The sequence below is a fragment of the Mytilus trossulus genome, chromosome 6 (assembly GCF_036588685.1).
Source record: "Mytilus trossulus isolate FHL-02 chromosome 6, PNRI_Mtr1.1.1.hap1, whole genome shotgun sequence".
Classification (NCBI taxonomy): domain Eukaryota; kingdom Metazoa; phylum Mollusca; class Bivalvia; order Mytilida; family Mytilidae; genus Mytilus; species Mytilus trossulus.
In genome coordinates this window covers 11610524-11633590 of record NC_086378.1, presented here as the reverse complement: position 1 = coordinate 11633590, position 23067 = coordinate 11610524, and the positions used below count along the sequence as shown (strand labels likewise).

Sequence of the window (23067 nt, the reverse complement as noted above, 5' to 3'; positions counted from 1 at the left end):
CAGTGAGAAAACAACCCCACAAAAAATACATGAATCCAAAGGCCAACTAATGATCCCAGCAATAGACACAAACTAACATGTATAAAGCAATTAAATACTTTTGAAACAATTTAAGAATGTAAACAATTTAATAGAATATTCAAAGACTATAAAAAAAAACACCTGTCAACACCAAATCCTCTGTCATATAGTGCAAAACTTTTTATGTTTTATCAAAACATGGAGGGCATTGAATGAAAATACAGAGATTTGACAGGATATATAATATTTTACAGCATGCCATTCTGTTTGGTAAGAAGAAACACGTTGATGTAGAGTTTTACACAGAAGTTGGAGAAATCACCACAGATCTGGGGAAACATCAACACATGCATGACCGTGATGATTTACATGCTGAACAAGTATGTTGGAAGAATTGTGCAGAATGATTTGGTCAATTTTAATACTTTTGTTGTCCGAAGACACTTTTGGTTTCCGGACAATAACTTAAGTTTTAGTAAATGGATCTCTAAGAAATTTTACCTGAAGGGTCAATACCACAAAGGGAAGGTCTGGATTGATTTTGGGGTTTATGGTACCAACAGTTTAGACAAGGGTCCAAAAACAAGCATTTTTATAGTTTACAGACAACACGTTTCGGGAATTTTTTTCTCCAATTTTTTTAATATATGCTGAACTGTGCATTTAGATTTTTATATGTCTGTCAAATGGTATACAAATGTCCACTGTCTGTCCCTCCATCTGTCCGGCATAAACATGTCGCACCGTAACTTGAGAACGACTCATTCAAATTTCATGAAACTTTAAAATAGTTGTTCCTTATAATGGGCAAATGATCTTTATACTTTTTGGTGAAAATAAGATTAAAACTTTTTGAGTTACAGGATTTTGTAACTAAAACAGGGGGGTCTTTTTTTCACATGTCGGGCTGTATCTCAGAAACGATTTGTGATAATTGCTTAAATCTTTACACACTTCTTAGCTATATTAATCTAAAGATCTGTATAAATGTTGGTGATGATTCATAAATTGATTTAGAGTTATTGAGTATTTTGTAAAAAAGGGGGATGGGGTTTTTACATGTCGTGCCATGTCTCTAAAAGGATTAATGGTTATTGCTTAAAACCTTACACACTTATAAGTTATATTAATCTTAAGATCTGTATACTTTTTGGTTTTGATTCAAATTTTTTTTTAGAAATATTGAGTTTTTTGTAAAAGGGCTTTCACATGTCACACTATCTCAGAAACAATTTATGATTCTTGCTTAAAACTTCACACACTTCTTAATTATATTTATCTTAAGATCTGTATACTTTTTGGTGATGATTCAAAATTTTATTTTAGAAATATTGAGTTTTTTCACATGTCACGCTGTATCTCAGAAACTATTTATGATTATTGCACACAAGACGACGGGCGTATCATGCACTCAAGACGTAGCTGTTTATTTATTTTAAGCCGTGTTAAAAATGCCACCTTTGCACCTGTAGTTAATTAATGAATATATTTTTCTGTAAAGGCTGAGAGAGAGTACAGACAGAAGTTAAAGTCTGCATTCAAAGGATTCTGTGAAAAGGTGGAAAACATTACAAAGCAAGAGGTAGAATTTGATACACCCTTTAGAGAACTAGGATTCCATGGAGTACCATTTAGATCTACAGTATTGTTACAACCAACTAGTGGCTGTCTGGTTAACCTTGTAGAATGGGTAAGTAGTATAGGGAATTGGTTTATCATAGTGCTGTTCACATTGTCCAACAGATAGTAGAAAAATGGGATAATGTTGATTCATTTGTTTTTTATGGGTACCAATTTATGTGAATTGAGAACTTTGTGAATATTTGATGTCATGGTTTGCCAAAGTCTGCATACAACCTTACTGAAAATTGTAATTTGTTGAACATTAAAATGTGAAGCTCACTTCTACCGACAAGATGTAGGGAGATTGTTACTGTCAACCAATTTTATTATTTTTTTGGATGACTTATTTGGCTGTTTCATTTCATAATTTTCAAATTTGATTAATGTATTTAAAAAAGATAAGATCCATGTGTAACAAGTTTGTGACAATAGACCACTTTCGAGTTCATCCGTCACCGGCAAAAACACAAAAAAATTATGCACGCCTTTATGACGTCATTTACCAGATAGAGGGGCTCGCCTGTATCCCTGCAGTATTTACGTTCATCAAGCGTCTTAGTGATCGTTTTTGTGCAGGATAAACTAGAAATAATGGTTGCTCTGTAGGTACTTACTGACAATTCCCTAATGACAGCAGTGTTGATTGTCTATTTTTAGAATTCAATTTGCCGAATAATTCGTACAATATAGAAATATAATTTTCCAACCACTCGCTCAACCTTGTAAGGAAGTGACGACGCCCCTAAACGCACAGATGACTGCGATAAAGGCGCGTATAATTGACGAGTTTTTTCCGGTGAGGGATGAACTCGAAAGTTGTCTATTTATGTTTGCACCATTTTTCTGTCTTCAAAAGACAGGAAAATTAGTTGGTTCACAATATCTAATGAATAATCAAACCACTCTAGAGTTTAACCTCTGCCTTGCATAAATGAAGGAAAATAATTAGCTTTAAAATAATACTAAAAAGAATTCAACCGGTCTGTTTTCCTTCCTAATCACTTCAGAGTTTCAAAAGAGTGACACCACATTGTACTATATAAATTACACATTTGTGGCTGAATCAGTAGTACATATGTGGAGATGGTTAAAAGACCCTCTAAAGACTTCCCAAACTTTATTCCAAATTAGACAGACTGAAAGCAATTAATTACATTTTACAAGACAATATCCCCAAATGCATTAACTAGATATTAAACAATATAAATATATTACCCACAAACAAGATTACCTGTATATGTTTACCTGACCTTGTGACCATAGGAAACATATAAATAAACTGTATTTCTGTTATAGTTTTAATCATTCTAAAAAAGATAATTCTTTTGTCTTCAGCCTCCATTTGTGATAGCATTAGACGAAGTTGAATTGGTGCATTTTGAACGTGTACAGTTCCATTTGAAGAATTTTGATATGGTATTTGTTTTCAAAGATTACAGTAAAAAAGTGGCAATGGTGAACTCTATTCCTATGCAAATGTTGGATCATGTCAAGGAATGGCTGAAGTAAGATCAATTTATACTTTTAACATTTTTATAAAGAGTAGAAATTTTTATAAAGAGTAGAAATTATTGTGAGTGTTTGTTATTGGAATTTGACAAGACTTACAAAAAATTAGATTAAAAATTGCAAATCAGATATTGGAATGCAATTTTTTATTATTGCAATACTTCCCCATACACATTATTGGAAAACTCATAATAAATTCTGAATTCACAGTATTTTTTTTTTTTAAATATTGAATTTTTATCTATACTGGCCAACAGGTTATGTTCCCCCTATTTTTGGTCTATTGAGAACTTTTTGTCTCCTTCTACCCCCATCCTATTTGATAGTATGGTCACCACTATGTGTAATTTCACAAAAATGTGCCAAAATTTCCATAAAACTCATTTGATTCTCAAAATGACTTCATTTACATATAGTTTAAATGACTTCAATACAGTGAATATTTACAAAAGTTCCAGATTTCCATACTAATGTATATTTGTTTTGGGGCCAGCTGAAGGATGCCTCCGGGTGTGTGAATTTCTTGCTACATTGAAGACCTGTTGGTGACCTTCTGCTGTTGTCTTTTCTATGGTCGGGTTGTTGTCTCTTTGACACATTCCCCATTTCAATTTTATTGCAATGTGTGTATCTGTTGTTTCTTAGCCCACTCTTAAAACAAATCATTGTAATGTTATAAAAGTGTGGAGGACATTTGTCTATATTTTAGCAATCTTGTTAAACTGAGTAATCCAAATTCTTGTCTCCTTCAAACCATTATCTATTTGGGAAGGTGACCTAATTTGTTTCTGTTAGTAAATGCTTACTTATCTATATTTTGTACATTTGATAGTTCCTGTGATATTCGATACTCAGAGGGAGTTCAGAGTTTAAATTGGGCCAAGATTATGAAGACAATTACAGATGATCCAGATGGGTTCTTTGACAGCGGTGGATGGTCTTTCTTGGACCCAGAAAGTGATGTAAGTAGTATAACATAGAAAAATCTATTTGCTACGCTATACTTCTGATATAGTTTCTATTGTTTTAGTAAATGAATATAACAAAACTCTTGAACCCTTTTATGTTGTATAATTATTTTATTTTAAACTTACTATAGTTGTTACCTTATAAAAAAGATGTGATATGGTTGCCAATGAGATGACTTTCTACCACTGGCACCATAGACCAAATGACATAGAAGTTAACAACTGTAAGTCACTATAGGGCCTTCAATAATGAGGGGAAAAAACATACTGCTTAGCAAGCTATAAAAGACCCAGAAATGATAAATGTAAAACTATTTAAACAAGAAAATTAAAGACCATATTTATGTACAAAACAAATAATGAAAGACAACCACTGACCTATAGAATGATTTAGAGATAAACATATCAGTGGTTGCCCAATCCTCTGCTATTCACCTACAGAATGATTCAGAGATAAACATATCAGTGGTTGCCCAATCCTCTGCTATTCACCAACAGAATGATTCAGAGATAAACATATCAGTGGTTGCCCAATCCTCTGCTATTCACCTACAGAATGATTCAGAGATAAACATATCAGTGGTTGCCCAATCCTCCGCTATTCACCTACAGAATGATTCAGAGATAAACATATCAGTGGTTGCCCAATCCTCCGCTATTCACCTACAGGATGATTCAGAGATAAACATATCAGTGGTTGCCCAATCCTCCACTATTCACCTACCGAATGATTCAGAGATAAACATATCAGTGGTTGCCCAATCCTCCGCTATTCACCTACAGAATGATTCAGAGATAAACATATCAGTGGTTGCCCAATCCTCTGCTATTCACCTACAGAATGATTCAGAGATAAACATATCAGTGGTTACCCAATCCTCCGAATCACCTACAGAATGATTCAGAGATAAACATATCAGTGGTTGCCCAATCCTCTGCTATTCACCTACAGAATGATTCAGAGATAAACATATCAGTGGTTGCCCAATCCTCTGCTATTCACCTACAGAATGATTCAGAGATAAACATATCAGTGGTTGTCCAATCCTCTGCTATTCACCTACAGAATGATTCAGAGATAAACATATCAGTGGTTGCTTGCCCAATCCTCCGCTATTCAGAGGAAGCCTGTTTTTACAACTTGGCATATTTGTTTCATTAGACTATTATGACAAATCAAGGATTTTTCTTACCGCAGGCTTAGAAACCTTTAATAGACTTCCCAAATTGACAAATGTGAATCTCTAACTATTATTCAGACTATTATGACAAACAAAGTATTTTTAAATCTCTACCTATTATTTAGACTATTATGACAAAGTATTTTTGAATCTCTAACTATTATTCAGACTATTATGACAAAGTATTTTTAAATCTGTAACTATTATGTGAGTAAAGTTTTTTGTTTGACCACAGGCTGAAGCTGATGACGGTGACGACTCAGAAGAAGACGAACATTATGCACCATCGGGCGATGATGATTCTGCCGAGGAAAGCAGCGATGATAGCGAGGAAAGTGACTGGGAAGGAGAAGAGGAAGACTCGGGTAGGTCACATAAACCAAAAAAGAAAATAACACGTCATCCCTTCAAAGTGCTTTTCTGGAATAACATTCATCAGGAACACTTAAAAGCTGAATATTTGAATGCAGAGGATGTATAAAAACCAAAACAGTTGAATAGCAATACAACCAAAAAGTACCTATTCAAACAAATTGAAATCAATCTTCAGTCAACTCTGTCTGATGGTTGATTAGGCAGAACAGTTTTCCATTTACTCTCCTCTTCTGGTTGTAGACTGTTGTCAGCACAATTATCAATGTTAAATTCGTGTAGGAAGTTCCAAAACCATAAAAATGTATCAAGTCTCAAGGAATAAGACATGTATTGCAGGGAAATTGTATAATCTGTAATTTTTTATGGTAAATGTAAGAGAATGTCAACTGTCAGATATTTTGTTCTTAAAACTTTGTAAATTAATTATCTATTCCCCACAAAGGTCTTAGTTATAACATGAATTTTATTGAGAATGTGTGAAGCTCTTCTCTACCTAGCGGTTCTCTAGGTTTCCAATCAAACACTTGTATATACAAAAACACTTCATAAAGAAACTGTTTTAAATGTCAAAAAGAATGAACATATATAAATTTGTACTTTGTAGAAGAAGGAGAAGACGATCTTGGTTCAAGTGAAGAAAGTGGTAAAGATTGGGACGAACTTGAAGAAGAGGCTAGAAGAGGTATGATCAATTTAAAACCTGGCTGATATCAAATGTTTTGTCCCAAAACCTGACTGATATCAAATCTCCTGTCTTATTTTAATAAATAAAAAAAAACAGAAATGGGGATATTGCATTAGATTTATATCTTGACAGCTATATTTTAAGAAGTGATTTAATTAAATATATAAAGCAGCCATTTAAAAGAAAATATGAATGGAAACTAAACATGGAAGAAACATTTAGATAAGTTTGTTCATTAAGAATTGGATAATGAATTATATAAACAATTATTTGATGGGATACTAATTTTCATGGATAGGACATCTACAAAATTAAATGTTTAAATAAGTACACACTTTCAATGGGTTCACAATTAATCCTCAATCCAAGAGAACTGGTACTCATGAAAATAAAAATCATTTGTAATGCAATTTGTTGTATTTTAGCTGATCTCGATGCTGAGAATCCATATGCTGAAGCGGCACCAGCAAGACAGGTATCATCTAAACACGGGCACAAATCATCACATCACCATAGTAGCAGTAGCAGCCACCACAAATCTAGTAGTGGCAGCCACCATAAACCCAGTAGTGGCAGCCACCACAAACCCAGTAGTGGCAGCCACCATAAACCCAGTAGTGGTAGCCACCATAAACCCAGTAGTGGTAGTAGTAGCAGCAAACGTAAACGCTCAGACAGTGGAAGTCATGATAGAAATAAAGATAAAAAGAAAAGACATTAAAATATGAAAACAAATTGTGAATATTTATAAAGACAATGAGGATCAAAAGAACAAATGATCAAAGACTAAATTAAAAGCAAAAGTTGTAATTAGTATGTAAAGTATGTGTTGTTTGAAGTCTTATACTAAAGTCTCACTTTCTCTAATACTCTGTTAGACAATTGGAAAATCATGATTTGTGTATACACTTTAAAAAATCTTTTCTGGATGATCATTGTGTACTAATGTATTATATTACAAAAAAGCTCAGGATATTGAATTGTAATAGGTAAACTTTAAAGGCAGTAGGTTGTATGTGTAGAAAATGGCCTTCACCTGTTATATCAGGCCCGTAGCCAGGAATTTCAAAAGGGGGGTTCGTTTGACTCACAAACTCGACTTTAATAGTCACAATTCGAACAGAACATTGACTTTAACAGTGCTTATTTGTTTTCAAGGGGGGGTTCGTCCGAACCCCCCGAACCCCCCCTGGCTACGGGTATGTATATAATAGTTGTCATTGTTTCTTTCCATGCAAGATGAATGATAGAAGACAACTATGGACTGTCAGGGGCCAAAAAAAGGGACAAAATTGGACAGAAACTTTATAGTGCTTGTATTCTGTTAATAAATACATAGTTTCAACAAAGAGTTTTTATTTTGTACCAAATGAATATTCATGAGAGAAAATATTTTACAATTTAAATAGATAAATATGAAAATAAAGAGATGTGGAGATGAGGTATGATTGTCAATAAGATAACTATCCACCAAAGTTAAAATGAAGTATATGTTAGGAATAACGGGCAAACTAAACAGCCTTTAACCATGAGAAAAACCCATAATGTAAAGGCGTAAAAAAAAAAAAAGGCTGACATGAAAAGTATGAAACATTAGAATTAAGAAAACTAACAATCCTTTAAAAATCCAGCACATACATTGTAATGCAAAATCACTTTTAGTTTTAGAGGAAGCAGTAGATTTAGTTTGTGGTTCACAAGTCTGTGTTCATACTTGTACCAGACGAGGGTTGAGCTCAGAAGGGTTTGTTTTTCATGCCGATTTATCAATTCCATTCACTATCATAATTCAAATAATAAGAAAAAAACATACTAAATAGTCAGATGAAAAAAGGCTACAACATGACAAACATGAAATGACAAAAGTTTGTAAAGCTTTTACATATTTGGTATGTAATGGTATAATGGTATATATTGTGTTGGCTGAACTACTGGTTAGTAGTTCCTCTCTACTAAATTCCCTGTTGTATTGGCTTGTATAGCAGTGTTTCTCTAAATGTCTAATGTAGCACCATATTTACATTTCCTATAAGCTGCAATGTTATTGGCTTATAGAACCAAGCTTACCCTTACATATGATGGTCGATTGTCTTTTACTTTAATCGGTAAAAAAAGTATAGAATATTCAAAAAGATGTCAAAATCTTGAGTTTAATGGACAAATAACACAGGTTAAATGAAAACAAATAAATGTCCACATAATATACAGAGCAAGAAGAATCACACCAAAAACTAGTGATGAACACATGTGGTAGAAACGTATGAAAACTAGGGGTGATCACATATGTGGTAGAAAAGTATTAAAACTAGGGGTGATCACATATGTGATAGAAAAAGTATGAAAAACTAATGGCGTGAACACATGTGTAGTAGGAAAGTATGAAAACAAGGGGTGAACAGATGTGGTAGAAAAGTATGAAAACAAGGGGTGAATACATGTAGAAAAGTATCAAACTAGGGATGAACACATCTGTGGTTGAAAAGTATGAAAACTAGGGGTGGGGTGAACATATGTGGTAGAAAAGTATGAAAACTAGTAAGTGTGAACATATGTGGTAGAAAAGTATGAAAAACAAGGTGTGAACACAATATGTGATAGAAAAGTATGCAAAACTAGAGGTGAACACATATGTGGTAGAAAAGTATGAAAACAAGGGGTGAACACATATGTGGTTGAAAAGTATGAATACATGTTGTAGAAAAGTATGAAAACTAGGGGTGAACACATATGTGGTTGAAAAGTATGAATACATGTGTAGAAGAAAAGTATGAAAAAAAGGGGTGAATACATATGGTAGAAAAGTATGAAAAACTAATGGGGTGAACACATGTGTAGTAGGAAAGTATGAAAACTAGGGATGAACACATGTGGTAGAAAAGTATGAAAAACGAGGGGTGAACACATGTTTTAGAAAAGTATTAAAACTAGTGGTGAACACATGTGGTAGAAACGTAGGAAAACTAGAGGTGGGGTGAACATATGTGGTAGAAAAGTATGAAAACTAGGGGTGAACACATATATAAATATAAATCACGATCTTTTTAACGGTCTTAAAAGTGATATGATGATTAATTACTATCAAAACAACCTCTACATCAATAGTTTCTAATTTAAATCAAGGCCAACTAGTTTTAGGACAGCTGAAATATACCTGTTCATGTGACAGGTAAACTTTTTGTCAGTACTGGACATCGTATAAATTGATTGGTCAATTCAAAATTATTTTCTTACATTTCAGCGGTTTGTGTCTAATTGATGTAGTCCAAAAGATTACAATCATAAGAAATTTGTTTATCAACATGATTTAAGGAAAAAATTAAAAAGGTTTTAAGTGAAAAATCGTCAGAACTACGTTGTATGAACTAGAACACAATTGCACATGCAGAAGTTTCTACTCTCCTCATCTTGATTGAACTTTCTCAACATACTCTGAATATAGTTAAGAGTATTGCTTATACACCTGAGAAACACCTAATTACTAAAATTGCACATTGACTAAAGAACCATAAAAATGATGTCAAAATCAGATGAACCCTGCTAGACAACACGGCACCATGCAATGCCTAACTAATAAAATACGTGCTAATAATATCAGAGAAACAATCCTGATCATGAATCTTCACATTGACTCAAGAACTGAAACTGGGGGCCATGTTTAGATGACATCTACCAGTAAATATAATCTGCCTATTGCTTATAGTATCTGACAAAAGGACTCATTTCACTGACTAAAACACTAACATTAAGCAATCGATGAACCCAAAAATTGGGCATCCAGGTCCTCTACCTCCTGAAATAAAAAATCTTTACACTACGCCCAATTGTAATCCAGTTCTCCCATTCTGAGACAAAAATCTGCTAATATATCACCAATGAGGTAAGGAGAGGATTGGGTCTTTTAACAAATGAACATTTCCATGGCATTTAGTGTAAGATTTTCTGTAAGGTCCAAATAATTTATAATTTGTTTCTGAGAGGACTACCCAACATGACGTCATTGTTCATTGGCAGACAAGCAGAAGATTGCTTGCATATCTTACTTGACACAACAGCTTTTCAGTAGTTTATGTATCATTTGTTCACCTCCTGAATTTAAATATGATTGACATCGAGCAATCAATCAAGTGCCAATATTTGAAGAGGTTCTTGTTTCTCAGTCTTTTTTTCTAATTCCGCCATGGCGTACATTGTCAGATTATTTTTGACTTGTGAGTTTGATGTCTCTTTTGTATCCTTCACCTCTTTGAGACAATTGAAGGAGCCAATAGCTGTTCTTGAACTATTAGTTTATTTCCATTGTGTACTTCAGTTTTTCTTATGTAAGAGTGGTACACAACACTTTCACTTAAATTAATTTGGCTTGTTTAATTTTCATAAAATTTTGCCAAATTATTTACTTTGACCCTTTAACAAAAATATTAAAAATAGATTTTTTTTTAAACCAACCGTTTTGTCAGAAAAAATACACTTGTTATATATCAATTTGACAAACACCAGTTTTGATCATTGAGAAGCTTGATATTCCTTTTACAACACAATGTAAAATCTCCCTGTTGTGTTAGGTACCATCTTAATGATAAGAAATGTTACCTTTTATCTTGTAAATTCAACATATTTACCACTTCTATGCATCATCCTATTTCATTTAAATTTAGATTTTTTTTAGATTGCTGCTCAACTTGAAATCAATATCTATGTTATGTTGATCCCCTAAGTTAGTCGACTGGCAAATATTATAAACTAATAGTTTAAATTGATGTGGACAATTAATGTCAATGAGTACGAAACAAAATTATAAATCCAATAAAACAGTGTTCCTATGTCTGCCACCAATGCACATATATTTCATCTGCTCAAGGCATTAACTCCCCAAGTTTGGTTTGTTTGGTTATTTCTACTAAATGATTATTTTCATATTCTTTTCAATGCTGTACCAATACTATTCATTATACACAATCTTTCTCAAGTACTTCATAAGCAGTGAAGTACTCTGATCTTTAGTGAAGTTTTTTTTAATCTTGACTGCTTTTTTATGTGCACTCTCCGGTTTATCTTTTATAATTCCTCTGATCTAGATACAAGTGAAAATTTGGTGAGAAAATGACACTGCCTGCCTAAAACAAAAAATAGTTGTGACTTTTTTTTCAAAGTTGTTTTTTGTCATTTGAGGAATTAGGTGTTGATTGCCATTTTTTAGTTGTACTCTTTTGCCTAGAAATTTGGACACTACATTTAACTCTGGATATCGCATATCTCATATTTTTTAAATTTTGCATGCTTAGCGAAGCAGAAACAAATAAAATGTGAAGCCTTGATTTGATCCAGCATGATATTAACCCCATGACCTCAAAAACAAATGACGGAGAAAAACAAGTCAAATAAATACTAATGATATCACAATTTTATTACGAGGAACTTTCATACATTCTGTATTTACTACTTAGAAAACACAAGTCACAATATTTGTCAATACCTTTCTTCGATCACCTGAAAATATTCTACACAAGTATTAAAATTGCTTGTTTAATAGGTCAAAGCATACACATTATGACAGCTGTATGGAGTTTACAACTGGACTTAAATCAGAATTCATACACTGCACGGCAGTAAAAAAGAGGAATGTATTTACAACTAACTTAAGTGACTCAAATCTCAGTTAATAATATGAAGATGATCCAACTGAATTACAATGTATTACATTGCTGCTGGCCGATGGTCTCCTTTAAGTATGATGACATAGATCGGACTTTTATCATCTCTACAACACTTTCTTTTGTTATATATATTTGCATTAAAAACAATATATATGCTTTGACACTTAATATTCATACTTTTTGAAAAAACTGATGCCTAAAATACTATCCTTAAACCTGTATATATTCATACATTATATGTAGTCATTAAACAATCCACAGAGAATGGTGAAGATCATACTAAAAGTCTATAAATTAAGAGAAGCACATACATTCCAAACATACTCTCAACATTTGTCCATTTAATATACATAAATATTGAAATGTCCTTACAATGTTCTAGTAAAATAAACATACACTCTATACATTCATCATTGTAACATTTTGGTGGGTTATGTGTTCACTATAACTTCAATATTGGCTACCACTTTATATGCAAAGGGAATGTTAAATTCAACATTATTCTACAAATACATTCCTCTTGAATATGCCATTCAGTTTCATATACTAAGGCCTTTAAAAACATTTTTTTGGTCACAATCAAGAAATTGCCAAGTCATGCTTTATTGTGAAATTTTTTAAAATATTTTTTTTCTAAAGTTAAATGGTGGTTTATAACTATTACTATATCCTTATGCTATAAATTCATAGTAATTAGATAAATATGCAGACATTTAAAAAAAAATCACAAAATACACATCAAAAAATTTAATAAGTGTACAAAGTAGTATCTGTGCAATACATGTTTGTGTGTAGACATAATTTTTTATCATCTATATACTAAGTTAATTAAAAAAGAAAATACATCGTCTACATAAATGCAATCAGATGTGGACAACCCTGTACACACATACCAATTTTCAAAATGCAAAGTAAAATGTATTACACATTCCCCTTTCAAAGAGCACTGTTATAGGACATGTGAGTTCTGTGCAACTTACAAATGTTTTGGTGTATCCATAGTTACATAAGAAAACATATGTGAGTTCTGTACAACTTACAAATGTTTTGGTGTATCCATAGTTACATAAGAAAACACATGTGAGTTCTGTACATATTACACAATACTGGAATCAGAACTTACAAGTGTTCTGTCCTTTCCATAGTCACATGAGAAAACAATCTGTAATTACATTACACAATTTCAATATGAAAAACAATAAAAACCATATTGAGTTTTACATCAGAGATTTTGATCATTATTCATCTAGTAAGTAAATATGTGGAAAGACGGTTTAGATCACTACAGAGTTTACATCATCAAGATTTGTCAGGTTTACTTGGAGCTGGAGGTGTTGATGAACTCCCAGAGGTAGATGGATGTTTTTTGGCATTGGCAGCAATCCAGGGATGTTCTAATATTCCCTCTAGAGACAGTCTTTTGAATGGGTCATGTTGTAAAAGCTAAAAAAAAATACAAAACTTTCAAGGTGACTGATTGACACAGTAAAATAAACAATTTTATTTTCATATGATTTAATGACTTCAATTGCAAACTCCTCATGAATCAATTATCATGATCATGCAACTTTGATTTGGTGAAACACATATCATTTAAAAGTTTAAAGTTTATTCTAAATAAAAAATAAGTCTGTTCAATTTGAAAAGTATGTTTCAGTGTAATCAAATTAATTCTAAAATATAAATTATGAGTAGCCTTGACTAAGAGTCTACTGTCCATCACAGTGAACAGCGAGTTATACTGGGACATACAACATTAACTTGGGTACCTGTTGGATTATCAATTCAACGCCGAATGGCAGTTTACAAACAGGAAAAGCAATCTAATCAAGATTTAGTATAAACTGATAACAAAAGAAGGTAATTCCTCACAAAAATTAAGTTTAAAATTGTATCATCTTGGTATATTTTCATAGACAGAAATTAGTAATTGCCAGTTCAGTCATTTGTCTTTCAAATGAGTCACAACTGGTAATTATGACTGTCAGATTCCAAACCCTTGCAAACAGCTATTATTTATTATTTCAATATTTTTAACATACTTTAACATGTTAACATGTTTAAGGTTTACAAAACATTGTTGAAAGCTAAAAATCATGAAAATTGAACTGGACCTTCTTTTAGGCAACAACATATCTAAATTTGAAAAGATTTAATTTAATAGAGCATTTTTAAGCTAATATGCATACACTGTTTGGCTGCTGCCCGTCGTACATCAGCAAATTAATAACAGATATTTTCCTTCGCCTTTTGATATCGATAAATTGAAAATATTACAAAAACTATTGTAAGCAGAACTTCATCATGTTCCTACCTTTCTGACACAATCTTTAGCACCATCTGTACAGTATGAAGGGAAATGTAAATCCACTTTAGTAATACGTCTGTAAGTCTCTGTATTTGTCTCGGCTTCAAATGGAGGATTTCCCACCAAAAATTCATAACACAGAATGCCTAAACTCCACAAATCTACTTTTTCATCATGATGTCTACCTTCAATCATCTCAGGTGGTAGGTAATCTAATGTTCCACATAGTGTTGTTCTCCTATTAATAAAAATAAAAAAAACATAAAATCTCCGGTGGTAGGTAATCTAATGTTCCACATAGTGTTGTTCTCCAATTGATAAAAAGAAAAAAAACATAAGTGCATTCTTTTATTAATTACAAGATCCTTAACTATACTTGAGCGACATCAACCAGCCCCTCCTATAATCATTACTGGTGAAATGATTTAAAATCAGTTGAACTAAATTAAATTGAAAATAAGAACACTTATTAAATTATTTCAAATTTGAGACTGTAAAAGAAAGAAATCATTGTTAAAGACATGTCAACCTTTCAAAATATTGCTATAGAAATCGTGTAGCTCTCGATTCTTCTCTTTGTGGTCACTGACAAACTGCCCCCTTCATTCATTAATGGAAACTGGTCTTTATTTATTTCAATTAATTAACTGTGGTAAATGATTGTGTTTATGTATAAAACAGTTACTAATAAAACTGAGTATACATTTATTGGTTATCTGAATTAACAGTTTTATGTGCTGGAAACATACCTTGAAGATGGTGCATGTACAGACCATCCAAAGTCTGCTATTTTAACATCTCCAGTTAGTCCAACCAATAAATTCTCTGGTTTTATGTCTCTGTGTATTACTTTCTTATTGTGACAATACTTCAAAGCATTTGACAGCTGAGTCATATACTTAAATGGAAATAACACATTATAAGTTGACCGACTAACAAACAATATAGATGTCACATTACTTTTAAAACGAACATTTTAACTTAATTTGTTTTGTCAAATATTTAATGTGAACATTTCATTTACATGAAAGTAAAAATTTATTTAAACCAAGTTCTTATGTGGAAAAACAATCTATTAATGTTCTTGGCTTCTGTCAACTTAACTGTAGAAATCATATTAAAAACGGTATATTATATCCCTAATATGGGTAATGTTATTTAATGATCCCATAGTTTAGTCTAAAAAATGATACATGTAAACTTATCAATATTGTTCTTTCCAATAAACTTATTTTCGTGTTATTAATTTTACAATGTAGTAAGATCTTTGAATATTGTTTTTATAGGTATTAACATTCATATAAAACATGTAGTTGTAATTGGCTTTGAACTAGCTTGCAAAAACTGCAAATAACTCTTAGATACAGGGTAGGTATTTAGTGTTTTTTGTTTATTTGTTAGTGTTTTTATTATTGTTCACATTTGTAGGAACATTTGACTTACTGTAGCACAGGTACTTTCTGAAAATCTGTTTTGTCTTTTCAATTCTTTGTACAATTCTCCTCTCGGTGCATATTCCAAGATCAAATATACACGTGTTTTATCATGAAAATAACCAAACAATCTCAGTATATTGGGATGTCTACAAGATATTAATTATAAATATATATTGTTACAAAATGAAATATCATTCTATATACATGATATATTTGTTGAACACATTCTGATATTATTTATTTTTGGAAAAAATTCCAAGCTACCATGTACTAACAGCACATGAAATCTTTCATCTTCAACACCTATGAAAACCAAATCATGATTTCCATCTAACATTGAAATTATTATCAAAATATGCTTGTTTATGCAACTGAAAACAAGTGAAACTGCGAGCTACTGCTCACTGATGATACCCCCGCCGCAAGTGGATAATATTAATAGTGTAAAAATATGCAAGTGTTCAGTAAACAGGAAGTTGTCGAGTGATGAATCTGAAAACGCATCACACGGTATAGCTGACTTATATTAATCCTATAACCAAATTTCAGAAATCCTTGTATTGTAGTTCCTGACAAAAATGTGACGAAAATTTTCAACTTGGCTATCATGTGTAAAATCATACAAGTGTTCGGTAAACAGAAGTTGTCAAGTGATCAATCTGAAAACGCATCACACGGTATAGCTGACTTAGATAAACCCTGGAACCAAATTTCAGAAAACCTTGTATTGTAGTTCCTGAGAAAAATGCGACGAAAAATATTCATGGGACAGACGGACGGAAGGACAGACAGAGGTAAAACAGTATACCCCCCCCCCCCCTTTTTTAAAGCGGAGGTATAATTATCATTTCATGTTTTTTTATTTGAAGTTTTCAGGAGAATAAAATTGCTGTTGTCCATCTTCTAAAATATCATGTATTTCCCACACAAATCATAGTTCAGTCATATGAATGTGTGCTGACTGTTAACCAACTTTTTTTCATTGGAAATTGGGCAAATTGTTTTCCCTATTATCATTCTTGACAGGGATGTTCATTAATATGTTAAACTGCTAGCAAAATGGTGATAATTGTCCTGTGTAACACCCATTAAAAACTTGCATGTATCTGACTGACTAAAAGGACTATTTTCCCCCCACCATGTGACAGTGAAACATTTGTTTTCCCTTACATTCCCAATGTTTATGACCCTATTTAACCCTCAGTATTCCTGGTGCCTACATGTCAGGATAATTTAAGCAGTTAGCATCAAACAAGCACACACAGAATAAATACCACTGTAGCACACATGATAAACATACAGGAATACTGCAAAACACAGGAATAACTTAACATAAAGATGATCCAATCATCTCCAACTTGTTAAATCAAATTGATTTTTTTTTGAAAATATACCTCAAATGAGCTTGTATTTCTATTTCTCGTCGTAACTGATGTTCTACGCCTGCTTTTTGAAGCTGGGATTTAAACAGCACCTAGGTAAAGAAAAGTAAAAGAAATGTAAAAGTAAATCTAATAATGTAATCCTAAATATTACATCTTATATTGAATTGAAGCATGATGACATGTTTTTTTTCAATTACAGCAAGATATATGTGTACCATAATTGGGCTCGTGTAGTTCGCACTAGTACCCCATGAAATTTCAGGTATAAAAACTTTTTGTAACTGTTAGTCATGTTAGTAAATGTCTTATGACACTTTTGTAGTTTCACTTCGTGTGTTTGTTTGTGGTATTTTCATGGAAAAACAAAGTTTTCCATCAGCAAATAGAAGTTGAAACTGCTTGTACTTGATTCTAGAACTATTCAAGATTGTAAGTCAAAATCACACAAAAAACAATAAAAAAAACTGGTGTATGTCTTTTATAGCTGTGTGTGCTGGAGAATGACTGATTAAGACATCAACAGACTCTCCAGCTTCCATCACACATGTCTGAGGAAGATAATGAAAATATTCTGGCCTAACAAAGTTTCTAACAAATGTATGAGATTACCAACACAAAGGACATGGAGACTTTGCGGATACAAAAGAAATGGAGGTAGCTTGGTCATGTTCTATGCAAACAACCTGAAGACATGACCAAGGAAGTCTGAATAAGAAAAATAGAAATACCTAAAACAACATGGAGAAATGAATTTAAAGGAAAGAGAGTATACCTCTTGTACAGTAGGGGGAAAGACAGACAACAGAGAAGAGTGGAGGCATAGCAATGACTAAATAAGTATGTTTTTTTAAATAAGAAGTTTAAAAGCATGTGTAAATGAAAGTTAAAACAGTGTGAGTGGAAATCCATACTTAATAGATAGCACTATAATACGACTTTGAAGGTAAAACCGTTTCATCTTTGAGTAAAACAAGGATGTGTCCTAAGTAAATGGTTACCCCATCCACACTATCATTTTCTATGTTCAGTGGACCATGAAAATGGGAAAAAAATTCTAATTTGGCATTAATACAAAAAAGATCATATCATAGGGAACATATATGTACTAAGTTTCAGGTTGATTGGAATTCATATTGATGAAAAATTACCTCGACCAAAAACTTTAACCTGAAGAGGGACAGAAAGACAGATGAACGAACAAACAGACAAGAAAACATAATGCCCATAAATGGGACATAAAAATGTTTTATCATATCTATAACATTAATGTTTTAAGGGTCTTACACTAATACAAAACATATTTGTCAGAATGAAACACCAAACCAGAAGGAATAATAACCGATTATGTTTTGTAGTTAATTCATCGTAAGCTGGTATCCTGTTGACTTGTATCTTTCTGTCTCATAATCAAGCAGATTCTAGTTTTTTATCAGCAATGAAGTGAAAAGATACAAGAAATTTGTAATGAAGCATAATTATTTTATATTTATTAGTTTTCATTTGATATTGAATTAAAATAGCTTATCAATATCAATTTATTAGTTTTGAGAATAATAAGAGCACTCATGCATATCAATAACAAACAAGGTGGAATGTAAACAAACCACCTCGCTAAATTGATTTTTTTCTCGAGTTCTTGCTTATTGTTCTCTATAGTCGGCACCCCTGTCTGGCAGATTCAGTTTTGGAGAATAAAACTGCAGACTATACCAGCCTTTTAACGATATTTCTTATCATTAATACCTACTTTTAAAGCAACAATATACTTTGTTGATTTTTCTCTTGCTAAATAAACATTTCCAAACTTTCCTTTGCCAAGAGGTTTACCAATATCAAAATCATCTAGTGACCACTTTTTCCTACAAAATACAAAACATTATATTCGATACAAAATTTCTTACTAATAACTCTAAGTAGTAAATTGAATGCCTACATGAATACTTCTCTTACAAAGTATCAATCAAGTAGAACTGTGATCTATTGCTCACTAATGATACCAGGTCCTAAGGATTTTAGTTATCAGAAAGTTGAATAGAAACATTGAACAAAGGTAAATAATTTGATTGACTGGTTCGATCCACAAAAACACATTCTTATAAAGTTTAAAATGGCAATAAACATAAATTTTTAATCTATAATACAAATTTAACAGACCTATTAAAATCCAATTGCAGAGTTGCTTAATCTATAAATATCTTTGTTTATGTTTACATAGCTTATATGGTCATAGAAGGTCAACTAGATAGTTTAATTAGATGGCATCTTGGCTAAAATTCACACAAAACGAAGCTACATCTTATTGAGACCAGTCACTATGTCCTGTTAATTGTTTATTTAATACTTTTGAAAGTTTGGAAAAAGGTTTTACATAGTTACAAATAAAATATGAGAGTAAGAGTCAAATTAGTGATCATAAATTTGGCAGCAAGTGCCCCTTTAAATTTTGCATTGATTATTTTGAGAAATGTTAATTTTTGGCACTTTCAAGCCAAGTCACGATATAACAACCATGGATGTCTGCAAAAGTCTACAAAAGTGTTTTGCAACTATCAATATCTCATCCACGCTTCTTTTACTAGAATATTCTTCCAATTGCCAGGACATTGCAAATATTTAGCATTACATTTGGTGCTTAAAAAAAATAAAAATGTAATTAGATACTTTTCTCTTGACAAATCCTGAGGTTTAACCATTTTTTTTGTCAAGACACTAAACTGGGAGTCTTCATTATTTGTGTAGTAATAATGTACCTTTCTCGAGATAGACCCTTATGTTCTAGGTCAAACATTTGACATGGAGTCCATCATTTTTGTAGTTATAATATACCTTTCTCTTGACAAACCCTGAGGTTCAAGGTCTGACATTTGACTGGGAGTCTTAATCATTTGTGTGGCACATCTTTGATCTGTAGCATTACTATTTACTTCTTTTAGCACTCTTTTGGCTTCCATAATAAATAAAACCTTAATTCATTAAATCTGAAAAAGAATTAACAATAATTAGGTTTTTTTTAGTAGATCTTAAATGATTGATTTCATTAGGCCTGAGGGTAAAATAACTTTTTTCTCCACCTCTTTCACAAATACAATACACCCTGTCCCTTGTCCCGGCTGCTTGAACTTTTGACGCAGGTATCAGGTCTGTTCGCGCCCAATACATTTTCGCACCCTAGACGTTCGCACCCAAGGTCTGTTTGCACCCAATTTAAAATAAAATTCCAGTTGAATAATTTATTATAAGAAAATCAAGATTGTTGTTTGTAATTGATTTGATGTAAATACTGCATGTATTTAGCTTGGTATGAGTAACAGCTCGGCCATTTTGATCTTAAACAATGAAACATAAAGTTATAACAATACACTAACCAAAACATGATTAAAATTTATTCAACACAAAAAATACATTGTCAGAGTCTCACTTTATTTTGAAACAATGGAATAAAAGTTAGCAATACACAAACCAAAACAAGAATAAGATATATTCAACACAAAAAAATAACGTTGTCTCACTTTAATTTCAGACAATGACAACAAATATACTTATATGAATACACTGGCCAATACTTGATTACAAAGTTTTAAACACAAAAGCAATAAAAATTGGGCGCGAACGTGTAGGGTGCGAAACTTAATGGGGGCGAACGTAATAGGGTGCGAACATTATTGGGCAAGAACGAACCCGGATTCAACTTTTGAAGCATACAACAATCACTTTTCCATTATGGCGTCAGATATTTGGTTCTTTCCCGTTTTGAAAAAGTTTACAGAGTAAAGTGGGGCAAGCTGTCTTGCTTTAATGTTGTTGTCATAGTCTTATGGTAGTTTAAAGAAGTTATATAGTATTGTTACAAATGATGAAATGTCAAATGTATCTGGTTCCTCGTATAATTTTTGCTTGTTTACGCACCAGAGAGGAAAACCGCACATTGGGACAATTCGTGCCAACAGGCCTTAAGATTGAGATACTTCTTTGTTTCACTCTTATATTCATGTTACGTATCTTGTACCTTATTTCTCGTATTCTTTTGCTTTAGGACTACTTCTTTTTTTTTAATTATTGCAATAAGTTAACTCTACTAAATGTATAATTGAAAAGCTCAGTATCCTGAAGTGGGGAGATCTCCCTACCAAAAAAAGTATATTTCATGTGAACTTGTTCATATAGATTTCACCCAATCTTTACAACTAACCAAATAGTAATACTCTCCGCACTTTTGCGTATCTTATATACCAATGTCTTTCTCTGGAATACTATTTATCGTGAATTATTCTTGTTTTGCTTTCACTAGAAACTCGCGGTACAATGTTTTTGAAATATTTGCAGCAAATTTTATGATTGGTTGAAAACCTGGAAATTGTTTTACAAGAGATTTTACGATTGGTTAAAAGAGTAAATATTCTTAAAGAATACAGAAAACTAATATTAAACATTTGATTTTAACAACAACGTGAAAAAAGTTATTCCAGACGAATAAAAAAAATATTTAAAAAACTTATTTCTAACATTTATCAAATTATAGTTTTAGAGTTTGTCCCGTTAAGGAACGGTAACGTATTCGGAAACTAAGAACTGCCAATTTTCAACATTTTATCGGTTCTGATATTGACATTTTAGTGCTTGATTAAATTATACCACAGAAGACATTCATATACCTAATTCTGTATTCTGTAATACCTAATTTCTCAAACCACATATTTTATATTTGTAACTAGAAAAGGGACTGGGAGGAAAATAAGAGAGATATTTATAAATTTTATTTTTTTAGGTATGAGAAAGGGTATTGTACCAAAATTTCCAATACTTCAGATAAAAAAAGGGGGGGGGCATTTTTTACAAGGTTTGATGAATAATTCTGGGACCGGTGCAATTCATATTTCTCCCTTAAAACTTGAGTTTCTGTCCTATATGAAATATCTACTAACTAAGTATATGTCCTACCTAATCTTTTAATAAATCAAACAGACCATTGACCTATAATGACCCCCTATAATGGTTAACTTTTATGAATTATTAATTGGATGGAGAGTTGTCTCATTGGCACTCACACCACATCTTCCTATATCTATTTAACTTCGTTTTTATCAGATTAAAACAGATCAAATATAGTAGTCTTTCAGTGAATTTGTCTGGAAATTTTAACTGATCTACTCCTTGAAAAAGGAAAACAAGATTTCTTTTCAATTTCACTTTCTCAGTTGCACGACTCGGAGTAATAAACTACAATAGTTTATGAACAATTTGTATAATCTGTTTTTCTGACCCATTTATAGGCATTATGTTTTCTGGTCTCTGCGTCCGTCCGTTCGAACGAACGTTAGTTCGTCCGTCCGTCCGTCCGTCCGTCCGTCCGTCCGTCCGTCCCGCTTCAGGTTAAAGGTTTGGTTAAAGTTTTTGGTCTAGGTAGTTTTTTTATGAAGTCGAACTCCAATCAACTTGGAACTTAGTACAAATGTTCCCTGTGATATGATCTTTCTAATTTTTGATGCTGGCACATTAGTGATTTTCCCCCATTTACACGGTCCACCGAACATAGAAAATGATATTGCGGATGGGGAATCCGTTAACTGGGGACACATTCTCGTTTCAATATATAACTAACTAACCAACTAATTTTATTCAGTATAAAATCCAGTACAGAAGGATCATCGCTGAAACATGTGAACACATATAAAAAAACATATACAAAACAAAACAACAATAAAACATAACAGCCAACAATTTTGACACGTATAACAAGCAAGAGACAGAACTCAAACTTCAATATTATGCAATTATTCCCACTGATGAATGTCTAATCAAAATACATTTGTCTAAAATATATAAGAAATCTGGTGAGAACATCAGTCTCCGAACAGTTCATTAAATATTTAAATTTATCAAAATTATCTAAATTGCAAAAACAATGTCATCATAAAACTTTTC

General features: G+C 32.2%; 1 protein-coding gene and 1 pseudogene across 2 annotated transcripts; one reads left to right on the top strand and one right to left on the bottom strand.

Moving 5' to 3' along the window:
• LOC134720800 (FACT complex subunit SPT16-like) overlaps positions 1-7137 on the top strand; it is a 33575-nt pseudogene extending 26438 nt beyond the window's left edge.
• Positions 7138-11748: 4611 nt separating this feature from the next.
• On the bottom strand, positions 11749-21544 carry LOC134720798 (aurora kinase A-like). Of its 2 annotated transcripts, none has more exons than XM_063583311.1 (8): positions 21335-21544; positions 19972-20123; positions 18893-19004; positions 17155-17234; positions 15768-15906; positions 15074-15222; positions 14331-14562; positions 11749-13459 (listed from the first exon to the last, which is right to left on the bottom strand). In XM_063583311.1, the coding sequence occupies exons 2-8, from the start codon at positions 20094-20096 to the stop codon at positions 13316-13318; spliced, it is 981 nt and encodes a 326-aa protein (XP_063439381.1). In that variant the 5' UTR covers positions 20097-20123; positions 21335-21544; the 3' UTR covers positions 11749-13315. The 2 variants fall into 2 exon arrangements, with proteins under 2 accessions (XP_063439381.1, XP_063439382.1); XM_063583312.1 differs by having other exon boundaries at positions 21357-21514.
• Between the last annotated feature and the right edge of the window lie 1523 nt (positions 21545-23067).

What these genes read in the sequence shown, in the direction of transcription:
- LOC134720798 (XM_063583311.1), bottom strand. Translation starts at nt 20,096, where the DNA reads ATGGAAGCCAAAAGAGTGCTAAAAGAAGTAAATAGTAATGCTACAGAT. An exon ending in GTACATGCACCATCTTCAAG is followed by an intron (nt 14,563 to 15,073) that starts GTATGTTTCCAG and finishes TTTTATTAATAG; the next exon opens with GAGAACAACACTATGTGGAA. An exon ending in CTAAAGATTGTGTCAGAAAG is followed by an intron (nt 13,460 to 14,330) that starts GTAGGAACATGA and finishes ATTTTTTTTTAG; the next exon opens with CTTTTACAACATGACCCATT.